Source organism: Lepidochelys olivacea, assembly GCF_965140295.1.
Source record: "Lepidochelys olivacea isolate rLepOli2 genome assembly, chromosome: 1".
Taxonomy (NCBI): Eukaryota; Metazoa; Chordata; order Testudines; family Cheloniidae; genus Lepidochelys; species Lepidochelys olivacea.
The window spans coordinates 195,535,508-195,551,888 of NC_140411.1; the positions used below are offsets into that span (position 1 = coordinate 195,535,508).

The following is a 16,381-nucleotide window of genomic DNA, read 5'->3' on the forward strand; positions in this document are numbered from 1 at the left end:
TGGGGTTGGTTGTGTAGACGCATTCATTATAAAATTGACATAACGTGGCTAAAATCGACCTAACCTCGTAGTGTAGACCAGACCTTAGTCTCTTTGCTTTAGTAGTCCTAGATTCCTCCTCTGGGTTTCCCTTCTTCATCCCAATCTAATCCCTCCTTTGCCACACCCCCAAGTCTGCCTCTTGTCCCCTCTGCATTCAACTCAGAATGCTTCCTCCTTCTCCATGCTACCTGGGCAGTAAAAGGGAGACCACTGAGAGCACAGGAAAGACAAGCTCACTGCTCTCAGTTCTGCTGCTTCCGTGGCTGGGAGTAGCAATTCCAATGAAAGTTCTGCTCTGTCTCTGCATCCCTGGGCTGGCACATGCTCAGTACAGACTGAATCTTGGGCAAATTTAGCTGTCAAACTCTAAATAGTCTTTGCTGAGCATGCGTGAATTGTAACATTTTTCAAAGAGTTATAATTTGGCCAAATTTGAGTAGATTTTCTTGGGGACAGCAGAAGGGACATCCTTGACAGCAGAGCAACCACCGCCCAGCCAAATTTCACATTCCATGTTCTAAATCTTGGCCGCACTCCAGCTGCTCCACAAAATGGTTGTGTACAATTTTTAACATGGGTAAAACATGTTTTTCTCTAATTTTGTTCTCAAATAGTTGAGCAATGTTTCCTGATACTTCCTCCTCCCCGCCCTCCCCCAAGCCTGAGGTGCACACTTGACAGGGAAAATATCAGCCCAATAGATTAAACTGTTGGATCATATTAAAGAAGTTCTGTATTAAAATCACAAATGAGTTTGATTCCCCAGAGTTTAAATTCCAGGGTATCACTAATGAAGAGGTCTCTTGGTTTTTGGTACTGTTTCTCTCCCTCTGTGTGTGAAACTTGCAAGCTGCTAATTGTGTTAGTACATTCTAAGACAGAGTCTGTTCTCAAAGCAATTCACAGAGAGAGAGACTCAAAGCAATACTCTAACAACAGAAACAGCACCCAGAGACTCCCCGCCCTTTTGTTGTATTAACAATTGTGATTAAAATAGAGATAGAGGATGTATGTGGATGGATGCTTGGTGTGGATAATAACTGAATGATCAGGGAGGTGCCAGCCTAAGAATCCAGTGTCCATAGGCTGAAGAAGGCGTCAAGGGGAAATAACCAGAGGACCCCCCCCTGGAGGGCAGACTGGAATCCACCCAACAGCCTCAAGGATGGGAGAACCAAAGAACAAGATAACATCTTGGAGCCGTCAGGAATGTGCTATCTGCTGATTGATTCAGCAACAGCATGATGAAGCAATTCCCATAGACTGGCATAGGAAGAAATTCCTATAAAAATAGACTCTAAAAAGTGAGAACTTTGGGGGTCTGATTCTGCAAACCAACTTCCAGGAGCCTCAGATGAGCATCTGACAAGGCCCTGCTCCCTCCCCATGTCCAGGCCACCTGGCCAGTGGCTTGGCATGAGCAACTCTAAGGCTGGTAACTATGATAACAACCTTGCAGAACCTGTGTGTGTGGGTGTGTATGTGTGGGTGTGTGTGTTTGTATGAATGAATGTGTGAATAAATATGAGATTGAATGGAATGTTATAGCTATAACTAACTGCTTACTATGATTCTTTCTGTATTCACAATAAATGTGGTATTTTGCCTTTTTCCCTTTAATAAGATCCTGCTGGTTTTTATTTTATTGGTACAACATTTTGGTGGAGAATTGCGAAAGGGGGAATATTGGTAAAAAACTTCAGTTATTGTAAATATTGGTGTGCACACCGCCAGCTCTAGTGAGCTAGGCATTTCTATTAGGTTAACCAGACCTGCTGGCCTCCTCGAAGGTAGCAGGGGACCTGCTGGCCTCCGAGAAGGTAGCAGGAAAAACAGATTAAACCAGACCTGCTGGCCTCTGAGAAGGTAGCAGGGAGAAACAGGTTAACCAGACCTGCTGGCCTCCGAGAAGGTAGCAGGGAAAACAGATTAAACTAGACCTGCTGGCCTCCGGGAAGGTAGCAGGGGACCTGCTGGCCTCCGAGAAGGTAGCAGGGAAGAACAGGTTAACCGGACCTGCTGGCCTCCGAGAAGGTAGCAGGGAGAAACAGGTTAACCAGACCTGCTGGCCTCCGAGAAGGTAGCAGGGAGAAATAGGTTAACTGGACCTGCTGGCCTCTGGGAAGGTAGCAGGGGACCTGCTGGCCTCCGGGAAGGTAGCAGGGGAAAAACGCATAGATTAAGCTATGATTTCAGAATCTAGGCTGTGTCACTTGCTAAGTAATACCAGCAGTGACAAAGAGATTGAAATATCCATGTTAAGATGTTTAAAAGAAAACAGGGTAAGCCAGTACTAGAGGGAGGAATGGAGTCAGAAGGAACTCCAACCTCACCTTTTGTTAAAGAAATTACACCTTTTAAACAAATCCTTCAAAAATTTGGGCACAGTCCTTGGACTAAACAAGCCCTAGCTGATGTCTGCACTATTTCGGACCTAGAGGATAGATTGGCTCAGTATATCCTCATATACAAACCTTCTAGTGCTGCCAAAAGAGATGCAGCAGCAATTTGGTTGTTGTGGGAGGCATGTAAGGATTCTTCCCTCCGCTTGTCTTCATGTAAAGAGGAAAAGGCACAAATGGAAAAGGGAGCAGACAATTGGAAGGTGCTGGCTACAAATATCCAAAGCCAGCTGAAAATAGTGAAAGAGGCACTCCAGGAATACAAAAAGAGTGAAAAAGTTAACTCTGCAGAGGCTGGAGGGAGGCAGGTAAAGGGGGAGAAGGTCCTATGTAGGCACCCCCAGGCATAATTACAAAGAGAAAAGAGAGTAAAAAAAAAAAAAAATTTAACTCTGCAGAGGCTGGAGGGAATTAAGCAGTTAAACTTTGTATTTCACCCAAACAACTTTTAACCGAAAATGTTAAAAAGGAAAAGTGTTAGAGCATTCTTGGTTTCTTTGCAGCCATTCTGAAAGAAAAATGGGCCCTTTTCCAAAGGAATGTCTGTAAATTAGCCAGGCAAAAATAAACTATCTGATTAAAATCATTTGACTGGACAATTTAGTCAAATTTGCTAAAAGAACATAAGAGGGTTCTATTGGAACTTAACTGCCTCAAATGTATAAAGGGAATGTAAGATGTAAAAAACAGAGCAGTGTGGAAGGGATGTTAAGGAAAAGAATATGTGTATGTATCTGTCTGTGTGTGTGTAAATATGTAAAGTTCTAAGGACCAGTTAGTTTTGTTTTTGTTTTAAATAATGCCACTAAAAATCCATTTGACTCTTTAATTCAAAGTTGCAAAACTGACAGACCTTTTTGCTAGACACAGGTAATTAGTGTTGTTTGGCTTTGGGATTTGGCATTTAACCCTTAAAAGGTAACTCAATGCTTTACAAAATTTAAAATGACAGTTTTCATAGTAACAGCCGTGTTAGTCTGTATTCGCAAAAAGAAAAGGAGTACTTGTGGCACCTTAGAGACTAACCAATTTATTAGAGCATAAGCTTTCGTGAGCTACAGCTCACTTCCTCAGATGCATATCGTGGAAACTGCAGCAGGCTTTATATATACACAGAGAATATGAAACAATACCTATTCCCACCCCACTGTCCTGCTGGTAATAGCTTATCTAAAGTGATCATCAGGTGGGCCATTTCCAGCACAAATCCAGGTTTTCTCACCCTCCACCCCCCCACACAAATTCACTCTCCTGCTGGTGATAGCCCATCCAAAGTGACAACTCTTTACACAATGTGCATGACAATCAAGTTGGGCTATTTCCTACACAAATCCAGGTTTTCTCACATCCTCCCCACCCCCATACACACACAAACTCACTCTCCTGCTGGTAATAGCTCATCCAAACTGACCACTCTTCAAGTTAAAATCCAAGTTAAACCAGAACATCTGGGGGGGGAGGAGGGGAGGAAAAAACAAGAGGAAACAGGCTACCTTGCAAATGACTTAGCCACTCCAAGTCTCTATTTAAGCCTAAATTAATAGTATCCAATTTGCAAATGAATTCCAATTCAGCAGTTTCTCTCTGGAGTCTGGATTTGAAGTTTTTTTGTTTTAAGATAGCGACCTTCATGTCTGTGATCGCGTGACCAGAGAGATTGAAGTGTTCTCTGACTGGTTTATGAATGTTATAATTCTTGACATCTGATTTGTGTCCATTTATTCTTTTACGTAGAGACTGTCCAGTTTGACCAATGTACATGGCAGAGGGGCATTGCTGGCACATGATGGCATATATCACATTGGTGGATGCGCAGGTGAACGAGCCTCTGATAGTGTGGCTGATGTTATTAGGCCCTGTGATGGTGTCCCCTGAATAGATATGTGGGCACAATTGGCAACGGGCTTTGTTGCAAGGATAAGTTCCTGGGTTAGTGGTTCTGTTGTGTGGTATGTGGTTGTTGGTGAGTATTTAAATTTAAATTTAAAATGTTTTTAAGTTGTGGCTGCAGCAGGGCAGTCAAAATCAGGAGAATATAAAAAAAAAAATTTGGATTCTTTTTGTTTGTTTTTTGTTTGTTTGTTTTTGTAACAAAATAGCAGATGAGAGTTGTAGTAAAAAAAAAAATTAAAAAAAGACAGTGCCTCTCTGAAGCAACAGCAGGGGTGAGGTGCACAAAACAAAAAGAAGCAATGTTAGAAACACTGAGTCTTAAAATGGCTCTGAGTAATCAGACTGTCACTTTGATAAAGGTACATGAAAACTCTGTAAGCAAAAAAAGAAATAGTGACACCTTATGTAAAAATGGATCTGGATAATGTTATAGAAGTTAAACTATGGAAGGAATGTGCATTTGCCCCAGAACATGTGCAGGGTATATTGTAGAAGGGGCAAAAGAAATGCAAACATACCATGCTACTTAATTAAAATGCTATTAGGGCTCCAAAGGGAGCCACAATAGGTTGGGTTTTCTTTTTCAGATTGCTGTGTGTTTTGGAAGCAGAAGTTAAAAGTAATCAAAACTCTGGTGAAAGTTGATTGTGTCCCTTTTAAGATAGAGTCTCTGAGCTGCTGATGGCTTTAAATCCAAAAGCAGGAAGTTTCTGTGAAAATGCAAATTACCTAAATGATAAAGGAAGGAAAGAACTAGCAGCACAAAGGAGCTGCAGATAAAGGACATACCTGGTCAGCAAACAAATTGTCTAAATAAAAGGCATGGGATAACAAGATAATTTTAATAAATTTAATGATAATAAGTATCCCTGTAACAATGTATAGTGTGTATGATTTTTGGAAAAATCCTTTAAGGTCGTGTGGTAATGATGCTTCTCAGTTATTACCTGTAAATAAAACTTAAAGCTTAACACAGCAGGAAAAACATTATAAACTTGGTCTGCTGTATAAGAAGGAAAACTCAGGGATTTAATGACTAAACAGTGGGATAATTTCCCCATAACCCTTAAAAGATAAAAGCCTTTGAAACCTGGCCTGCCTATAGAACAAAAACAGGAAAATATGGGGGCAATTTCTCTGTTTTGCCAGCAATCAGCAAGGGTATTTGTAAAAGAAATATTTTAAGCAATAATCTGCCACCCCAAAAGGGCTAGAAACATGTTCTTTTTGTCTTTCAGAAAATCAGGAAAAGCTGCCAGCTGAAAAGCAACCCAATACCATGAATCTACTGTCACAATAGAAATTGTGTTTTGTGTTGTTGCTAGCACTGTTGTGTGTTTAAAAAAAAAAAATACTGAAGACCTGCAGGAACTTAAAAATAAATTAAGCTTTCTGTCCCAGCTACAGGACAGCCTGATACAAAAACAAGTACATGCCAATGTAGACTTGGTCCAAATTGGTCTGGGTAACCTAAAAGGCCAATGGAATCTTTAGTAATGGCTTAATACTACCACATGGCTTATCCATAAGAAAAAAAAAATATTAGAAATAGGAAACTACACAGCCATAGCTATCGGATGCACTGAAATGCAGATACTTGCACGAGCTACTTTGGAACACAAAATGTTCTGGGTCATATTGGGAAATATTAAGGGTTTGATGCATTTGTTAAAAAAGAAAGAGATCATTGTTTGACACTTATCAATATGAATGGATGCAATATGTTTCCACTATTGTAAACCAGACTTGTTAATGGGAGAAATTGTTGTCAAAATTGCACACCAACAGTCCCTGGAGGCAAAGGTATTGAAGGTTAACCCACTCCCCATATTACACATGGGATCCTTTTGGCTACCCTGGACCTTGAGCCAGTGGGCTGGGGAGGGAGGGAAGCTATTGGACACTAGAGGTTGTACCGAATGGACTCCTCAAAAGTGGGTGTGCCTCACCTTGCCTGTTGCCCCAGAACCTTGTAGTAAAGATACATCACTAGGATCATGTATGTGGCAAGAATTGGAATCACAAACTCAAATTGCCTCACAGTACTTTCTCTTGAATAGGCTACATAGAAAGTGACACTGACGATTATAAATCTTAGTGTCAAAAGGGGGATTATGTTGGATCATATTAAAGAAGTTCTGTATTAAAATCACAAATGAGTTTGATTCCCCAGAGTTTAAATTCCAGGGTATCACTAATTAAGAGGTCTCTTGGTTTTTGGTACCGTTTCTCTCCCTCTCTGTGTGAAACTTGCAAGCTGCTAATTGTGTTAGTACATTCTAAGACAGAGTCTGTTCTCAAAGCAATTCACACACAGAGAGACTCAAAGCAATACTCTAACAACAGAAACAGCACCCAGAGACTCCCCACCCTTTTGTTGTATTAACAATTGTGATTAAAATAGAGATAGAGGATGTATGTGGATGGATGCTTGGTGTGGATAATAACTGAATGATCAGGGAGGTGCCAGCCTAAGAATCCAGTGTCCATCGGCTGAAGAAGGCGTCAAGGGGAAATAACCAGAGGACCCCCCCACCCCGCCCCCGGAGGGCAGACTGGAATCCACCCAACAGCCTCAAGAATGGGAGAACCAAAGAACAAGATAACATCTTGGAGCCGTCAGGAATGTGCTATCTGCTGATTGAGTCAGCAACAGCATGATGAAGCAATTCCCATAGACTGGCATAGGAAGAAATTCCTATAAAAATAGACTCTAAAAAGTGAGAACTTTGGGGGTCTGATTCTGCAAACCAACTTCCAGGAGCCTCAGATGAGCATCTGACAAGGCCCTGCTCCCTCCTCATGTCCAGGCCACCTGGCCAGTGGCTTGGCATGAGCAACTCTAAGGCTGGTAACTATGATAACAACCTTGCAGAACCTGTGTGTGTGGGTGTGTATGTGTGGGTGTGTGTGTTTGTATGAATGAATGTGTGAATAAATATGAGATTGAATGGAATGTTATAGCTATAACTAACTGCTTACTATGATTCTTTCTGTATTCACAATAAATGTGGTATTTTGCCTTTTTCCCTTTAATAAGATCCTGCTGGTTTTTATTTTATTGGTACAACAAAACTTTGCTATGAGCATTGGAAAACAAGGTCTTATAAGGAAGCATTGGGGGATGGGGCCTATTTCAGGTAAACTATTGGCCATTTCGCACTTCCTGTGTTAATCATATTCATTTGCTCTCTGTTGGCTAGAAAAGCTTTCCAGAATGGTCAGTAACAACCACACAGATGAACCCACTGATATACTCAATGCTTCAAGAAAAACTTCTCCTAGCACCACAGTTTCAGTTTCAACATCCTCTAGACAACTTCATTTTCATGCCAGACTGCTGAATTCACCTGGAATCAGTTATAAAGACAAGGGGTCTGGTTGCTGTTCTTCCATGGAGTTCCCATTTTATCATGGAAACATAACAAAAAAAACCTGTGAAGAATTACTAAGCAAGAAAGGCAAGGATGGCAGCTTTTTATTACGAGAGAGCGAGAGCGTGACAGGAGCCTTATGTCTTTGTGTTTTGTAAGTATTGTACTTTAAAATTGCATTAATTTTAAGACAATCACAAGTGGAAGTTATTACATCCTTAAAGGTGAATAAGTAGCAAATGTGAAAGTGATCTCACAGGCCAGAAACTTAAATAAGTTGCATAGCCCTAGTTAGCGTACAAAATATTTCTGCAGAGGAAAGGGGCACACATTGCCTCTGGCATAGGAGGGAGTGAAGACTTTGGGCATGGAAGGGGTGGGGGGTAAACATGTCTTGCATGAGGGAGGTGGCAGTAGTTAGGAGTCCCTGAAATTGAAAAGGTTGGAAGGGTGGCACACAGCATGCTTTGCATACAGTTGGCATGGTAATATGTTAAAGACCAAGTCCCATATACATCTCTAGCTGCAATCCAGCCCAATCAGATATACCCCAGGTTAAAGTGGCTGGCTCATTACCACACGTGGAATCCCCATGGGCAGCACAAGCTTTAGGGTTCTGGATAGGTTTGGACAGCCCATGTTAAAGCTCGTGCTGCCACAGCTTCATTGTTCCAGGACCTGAGCTAGCTAAATTAAAGCTAGCTTCGGTATGTCTGCTCCATCCGCAGTCGCACCAAGTGACTGCACTACAGACCGGCTCTTAGCTGTGCTGCTTCTGCAGAGGAACAAGAAGAAGATCACTTTGCACTAAGATAAGCAAATTTGGATCCTAAAACTAACTGAACAGAACTTGCATGCGAAGAAAGTGCTATTTTTACATAATCACATTTAACCAGCCTTTGTTTTTAAAACATGACTTGAAGCAACAACATCAGACAAACAGATGTCTGCTTCCAGGGTCTGAAAACTCTAGTTTGATAAATTAGGATTGTTAAACAAATAAAGCAATTCATCACGAGATTAAAAATAAATCGCAATTAATCACCGGTGTAATTGCACTGTTAAACAATAATGGAATACCATTTATTTAAATATTTTTGGATGTTTTCTACATTTTCAAATATATTAATTTCAATTACAAAGTGTACAGTGCTCACTTTATATTATTATTTTTATTACAAATATCTGTACTGTTAAAAAGACAAAAGAAATAGTATTTTTCAATTCACCTCCTACAATTACTGTAGTGCAATCTCTTTATCATGAAAGTACAACTCACAGATGTAGAATCTTTTATTTTTTTACAGAACTACACTCAAAAATAAAACAAAGTAAAACTTTATAGCCGACAAATCCACTCAGTCCTACTTCTTATTCAGCCAATCGCTAAGACAAACAAGTTTGTTTGTATTTACAGGAGATAATGATGTCCACATCTTATTTACAATGTCACCTGAAAGTCAAAACAGATGTTCACATGGCACTTTTGTAGCCAGCATTACAAGGTATTTATGTGCCAGATATGCTAAATATTTGTATGCTCCTTCATGCTTCCATGCTGATGATGCTCATTTAAAAAAGTGTTAATTAAATTTGTGACTGAACTCCTTGAGAGGAGAATTGTATGACTCCTGCTCCATGGTTTCACCTGCATTATGCCATGCATTTCATGTTATAGCAGTCTCAGATGATGGCCCAGCATATGCTGTTCGATTTAAGAACACTTTCGTTGCAGATTTGACAAAACTCAAAGAAGGTACCAGTGTGAGATTTCTAAGGATAGCTACAGCACTAGACCCCAGGTTTAAGAATCTGAAGTGCCTTCCAAAATCTGAGAGGGATTGAGGTGTGGAGCATGCTTTCAGAAGTCTTAAAAGAGCAACACTCCATTGCAGAAACTACAGAACCTGAACCACCAAAAAAGAAAATCAACTTTCTGTTGGTGGCATCTGACTCAGGTGGAAAAAAAAAAAACGTGCATCAGTCCGCACTGCTTTGGATCGTTATTGAGCAGAACCTGTCATCAGCATGGATGCATGTCCTCTGGAATGGTGGTTGAAGCATGAAGGGGCATATGAATGTTTAGAATATCTGGCACGTACATATTCTGCAACACCAGCTACAAAAGTGCCATGTAAACGCCTGTTCTCACTTTCAGGGGACGTAAATAAGAAGTGGGCAGCATTATATCCTGTAAGGTAAACAAACTTGTTTGTCTTAGCGATTGGTTGAACAACATTTAGGACTCAGTAGACTTGTAGGCTCTAAAGTTTTACATTGTTTTATTTTTGAGTGCAGTTATGTAAAAAAATTTAAAAATTCTACGTTTGTAAGTTTCACTGTCATGATAAAGATTGCACTACGGTACTTGCATGAGGTGAATTGAAAAATACTGTTTCTTTTATCTTTTTACAGTGCAAATATCTGTAATCAAAAATAATATAAAGTGAGCATTGTATACTTTGTATTCTGTATTGTAATTGAAATAAATATATTTGAAAATGTAGAAAATATCAAAAAAAATATAATAAATTGAAATTGGTATTCTATTATTATTTAACAGTGCGATTAAAATTGTGTTTAATCGTAATTAATTTTTTAATCAAGTTAATTTGTTTTGATTTAATTGCTTGCGTTAACTGCGATTAATTGACAGCCCTAATCTAAATCAAATGTAATCAAATGTGTGCCCAAAACTCTCCAGTATCCTTCTTTCAATGGTAGTGCTTGAAGACAAGTGTTTATAAATGCACACAATACACTTTAAAAAGGTAAATGGACACTATTTCTGTTTTTAGGTACTCCTAAAATTTATTTATTTATTTATTTATTAGATTTAGGCTGCAGAGTTAGCTTTGGGGTATCTAACTTCACTAATTAAGTGGCTAAGCATTTTCTAAAATAGCTGTTTGTACAAGTGACATACTTTGTACTTTGGAAGAGATGTAAATGGTATGTAATTGTTGTTAGCAAAAAATGTAATGACAGACATTTCCTGAGATTGGCTCCCTGGGGTTTTAGTCATTTATTGTTTTAGCTTGGTTTACATTTAAAAAAAAAAATACTTCCACCAAAAGTTTTAGATGTAGTGGTGTCTAGCCATTGTTGTTCCTTGAATGTTGATTAAAAAACAGTTTATGAAAGGGTATCTCTTCACAGCTTTCAACAGCTCATCTACACTTATCGAATCTTCAGGGAACATGAAGGTTACTTTAGGATTCAGGTAAAAAATTTCATTTCATCTGCAAGAGAAAATATTGTTTAATGTCATTTTCTGATTAAAAAATCATATACATAAAATCTCACCTTCACAAGGTATTTTCATACCTGCATTCTACCTCACACAACCCTTAACAACACTTTCTCTCATTACCCATTAGCTTGGAAGTAATACACTACTGCTATCTCCACAGTAATTTCTTTGTATCCATAATTTATTGCATGGCTTGCCCATAGCTACTGATTTGATCATGTCTTTTTGACAACATAAAATCTATCTCTTGAGTATCTACTCACATATTTTTTTTCATCCTTTTTCTGATGGAATCCGCTTCCATTTCACCAAAGACATTGCTGGGTCCTGTGTACAAACACCTTGTGCTTCTGAATGTTCAGGGGTTTTGAATTTTGGAATTAGTCCTTTCCTTTTAAAAAGATCTGTATATAATATTTTTGTGCGACTGTAATGCTCCGAGAGGTGCTTTCGAGCATTACTGATTTGGGCTGGATTTCTACGCAAGGGCATTCTGCTTTATTTATTTTATTTTATTTTGTTGCCTTCCTCTATAGCACAGGGTATAGACTGCTTGCTAGGATCATCTGGGGATATCTCACCAAACTAATTCCCTGGCATTCCAGGGGCATCAGGTATTGGTGGTGGGTATTTGAGTGGAATTTTGATGGCCTGTGTTTATTCATTTAGAAAAAGTTTCCGTCCTTTATGGTTGCAGAGCAAAGCTTGCAGACAAATTGTTCAACCTAAAGACTATGATGTCAGAAGACAAAAAGAACTCAAAAGTACTTCTAAAAAAGTATCCCTTTTAAGCCAATCTCCTGATTTTGGAACACTCAGAATTGGCATTACAGCATATCCTTTTTTATAGAGGGATAACTTCCAAGCCTTATCTTTCCCACCACAACTCTCAAAAGCCTTCTCACCTTGATCACAGCAGCCTGGGCCCTCAATCACAGGCATGACACCTCCAGAGTGTCTCAGTGCTGTTTACAAGGTTGGGCAGAGGAGACTGCTATACACCCAGTTGAATGTGAGGGATGGTGTTTGGAACGTGAACTTTGATTCACTAAGGCTTTGTTTACACTACCACTTTTGTCTATAAAACTTTTGTCAGTCAGAGGTGTGAAAAAACCACTCCCCAGACCGACTTAAGTTTCACCGGCAAAAGTGCTGGTGTGGACAGTGCTACGCTGGCAGGAGAGGCTCTTCTGTCAACATAGCTAACGCCGCTTGTTGCGGGTGGTTTAATTATGCCTGCAGGAGAACTGCTGTTCTGGGGAAGCAACAAAAACATTTAGAACAGGGTGGGTCAGATTAACTATTTGAGAGATTCAGGCAAGGTGTACCCTAGAAAGTTTCCCTGGCATAAAAATGTCAGCTAAGAGTGTGATTTCTTTCTCTCTCTCTCTCTCTTTTCTTTTCTTTTTTTTTTTTTTAACGATATTCCTTGACTGATCAAGTTGTCAAGAGCAAATGGGACAAATGCCCACTTTTGTGAAAAAAGCAGGGTGTGGAGGAATATGCCTGGGGGTGAGTGGCAATGCCAGCCCCATGCAGGGGGTAGGCAGGACTTGGGCAGGGGGGCAGGCAGTGCTTGGGCAAGCAGTGACGCCAGCCCTGTGCAGGGAGTCGGGGAGCTCAGGCAAGTGGCTTGGGCCAGCCCCACGCTAGGTGGTGTCCCGTTTTCCCTTTGGGAAATATGGTCACCCTATGGATGAAACATACATGCAGTGGCAACGCTTTTTTCACTTTCTTTCAGACTTCTGAAGATGCTCCACAACGGGTCTTCAAAACGATAAATGATTTGATATACGCATATGAAAAGCCAAATCAAGGACTCATCATCAACCTTCGCTACCCAGTAAGGAGACTGAAGTCCCCAAGGAAAGCCAAGGTAGAGATGGATGAAGTTTATGATGGTAAGAGGTTTATTTCTGTCTTTTTAGCCTAGTGCTGGATTGACCGTTCTGAGAATGAATCCCTTCTGTTTCTCTTCAGTGCACAGAGAGCCCAGACAGCAGTTCTATACATTTCCTACTCAGTCCTTACCACTGTGTTTCAATAACGCTTTGAATCACATTTAAGAGAGAGAAGGTAGCTCTGTCAGCCTTTCTTAGCCTGCCAATCAAGGTACCCATTAGTAACAAGATAATGGCAACTCTCAGAATAGGTGTCCGCATCACAATGAACAGGCATGTGAAAATCAATTCGGCCTACTGCCGATGGGTAAAACTGAGACACAGAAAGGTTTGAGAATTCATCTAAACTCTCCTAGCATGTCACGGTGAGAGTCAGGAGTGATACTCAGAATTCTTGCCTCCGATGCACCCTCCGGATGGTTATAATCTTAAGTACTACCAACACAGGCTGGATCTGAACCCATGAGTTAGAGGCAAAATATTTCGCATCCCTGAATCACTGAGTCCCCTATACTTGATTTTAAACTTTCTTTTTATTTCAAGATGAAAAGCAAAAATTACATATTCTGCCTAAGTGATCAAAATCCTACCAGTGACATTAGCTAAATAGCCCGCTAACGAAAATGGGGACAAAGACATACTTAATGACTTTGATGGAGTTGGGATTTGACCCATAATGTTTTAAGATTTAAAAAATATAAACATTGCCAGTATGCATTACTTTAGTATGGTTATTTACAATATAGTTCCTATAAGGTGCTGAGTCCACTGATTTCAGTGAGAGATCGAGTCCTAAATTACCTTCATACCAAAAATGGCACAAACTAAATTATCTTTGAGGGCCTAGGGGAGAAAATATAAACTAACTTCAAACTCATAGTTTTTTTGTTTTGCCTTGTGTTCTAACATCATAAGTAGTCTTAAATCCAAACTGTCCTAAAAATAAAAATTGGGGGAGGAAGTATTGTCCAGTGGTTAGGGCGCTGTCCTGGAATTTGTAAGTCTCAAGGTCAATCCTTGCTTTGCCATAGTCATCTTCTGTGAAGCTGGGCAACTCACTTTGTTTCTGTCTCAATTCCCCAATTATAAAATGTGCCTAATACTTCACCAAGGTGTTTAAGATAAATACATTAAAAATTGTGAGGCTTTCAGATATAGTATACTTTGACTGTAGTCATGTGTCTTTACTGTAACATGCCCTTGGTTTTGTTCGGATGAATTTAGTAAGAGTGGTAACTGTTAATCCGGACAGTGCTGTTGACACAGAGCAAAAGACTTTAAGAACTGCTGAATAATGCTTAATTGCTGAGTTAATCAGGCAGTGTGAGCTGTCATTAGAAACCGTTTCTCCATTAGAACTGCTTACCCATAAGAGTAAGTGATTATACCAGCAAAAGTGTAGGAATCATGTATGCATGACGCAAGAGTCCTCACTTAGGAACAGTGGCTATACGAGTGTAAACTCAAGTTTCCAATCCTCTGCGTGAGTTACACCTCTTGTAGGTAGCCTGGAGCCCTGAATGGCAATCTTTGAAATAGCTCCTAATTAAAGGTGAACTGACATTTTATGTTTAAATGGCCCAGTTTTTAAGGTTCCAGATCATTAGTGCAACACATGGGTAGACTTAAAATGACAAGTACATGCTAATAGTTAACTGAAATATATTTTTACCTGAGTCCCCCAGTAAGAGCTAAGCCCTATCCCTGGCATCTAAAGCGGTGTAAGGAATGACGCTCTTGCACTGCTTTAGAGCCTTGTCTACATTGGCACCGTGCACCTGTTTTTCAGCAATGGTGCAGCTACCCTGATTCGAACAATGGTTTAAAAAACTTAGACATCTTCAGCACAGCATCAAGAAGACTTGCTCCAGGAATCCCTTGAGCCCTATGCCTACTAGTGTTCACCATCTTGCTGGTGCCAGTGCATCTACACCATAGCCAACAATAAAGGGTAGTAAAGTTGCAGCCTTGTTTATACTAGCAGGTTTTCTTAAGCCTCCCCACAATTGCCGATAGCTGGTAGCCATGGTGGGACCACTAGGGTAGATCAGTTGCCATCTAGACCTGCTCTGAGCTGAGGTGAAAGGCATTGAGCAGGGCTCCTGGCATGGTGGCTACAGTGCTGGTCTAAACTAGAGTTCTCATCCTTGCTAGCACGCGGGGAGCTCTACTGGCAGGAGAGTAATGGTGGGAGATTTTAAGAAAAAGGCTAATCTAAAACATGCTGTAGTATCTGATGCTGAAGCTGCATCGGCTCTTGCAGGAGAAAGACTGAACCCTGAACTTGGCTTGTGGCCCGGCAAATACGTGTAGGGATTTGTCATAACACTTTGGGATTGGAAACGTAGTTTGTATTTATTTTTACACCATTTTTGTTCCTTTCTACATAAAGCTCCACTTTGCAGCAGCCTTGGCTCCCGTGTAATGCTACTGAGTTGCACAGATGAGTCGAGGTTAAAGAATAATGTTTGTTTGACACTGGATACCTTGAGAGGCCACTGGTGTCTCTTAAAGAAAACCGCAATATCCTTTTGCCAGCTATCTGCCTAAGCTCTACAAGTAGCTGGGCCTCTACTAAACTTCCTTTCTCTTGCAAAATTTGAATGTGTGATAGTAATATACGAAATGTTCAGTGCAGATAGCAGCTTGAAAGGACATCTAAGCTAATGGAGAGGGAGATGAGGGTCTTAAGACCTCAAATCTCATCCTTGTCCCCAGCTAAATACAGAAGTTAGTTAGCATTACATTTATTATTCTCAGAGAAAAGGAGTCTTAGGTTCTCTTGCCCTACAATTTACAATTGTCTCTCTATTTGGAACTATTGTACGTAGTAGAAGGATATGTTGTAGCATTGGCCATCAGATCCACTGACCTGTCTTGTAAACTGTTTCCACTCAGAAGCAGTTGATTATTTCTTGCTATGAGGCATTCCTAACTGTACTTCATGGACATGATAGTTCAAGAACTGAGCTGTCAGGTTCTGGAGGAGAACAATGCAGGATCTCTTCAGCTTGAGTTTCAGGCAATTTCACTCAGATCAATGGCAAAGGAGTGGTCTTGGGGGCCAAATCTGCAAGACCCTAGTCTTAACTGGAGTCATATATAATTGGTGTCCAGAACATTGAATGATTCCATCTCAAAAACCAAAATAAAATGTGTTATTTTACAACAAGCTCCTCTTTCCTCCCCCTAGAAGATCATTGGAATGTACAAATGACGACATACTGTTATGCTGCTTTCTTTACAGAAATTGAAGATGGAGATTATGTTGATGTCTTACCTTAAATCATCTGGGACCTGGTTTTTGTCAGAGGCCACCTCTTATCCTGGCCCCCATCTCAGCAGATCAAATGTAAAAAGCTTGCTCTCAGAACTTGTCCTTGCACATGCCACATCTGCTGACTGGGCATTCTCATCAGTGGACTTGTGCCTCTGAAATTCACTCTCCTGGGCAGCGCATCCAAGTAACAGACTTGTACTCTTTGGGACACAATCCAAGTTATATTTATTTTATTC

General features: G+C 40.3%; 1 protein-coding gene across 1 annotated transcript; it reads left to right on the forward strand.

The window, feature by feature from the left end:
• Positions 1 to 7,731: 7,731 nt before the first annotated feature.
• SH2D1B (SH2 domain containing 1B) lies at positions 7,732 to 16,177 on the forward strand (the record flags this gene model as incomplete). The annotated part of the gene is made up of 4 exons (XM_084617081.1): positions 7,732 to 7,865; positions 10,871 to 10,934; positions 12,706 to 12,865; positions 16,113 to 16,177. The coding sequence occupies 4 exons, from the start codon at positions 7,732 to 7,734 to the stop codon at positions 16,148 to 16,150; spliced, it is 396 nt and encodes a 131-aa protein (XP_084473207.1). The 3' UTR covers positions 16,151 to 16,177.
• Positions 16,178 to 16,381: the final 204 nt, after the last annotated feature.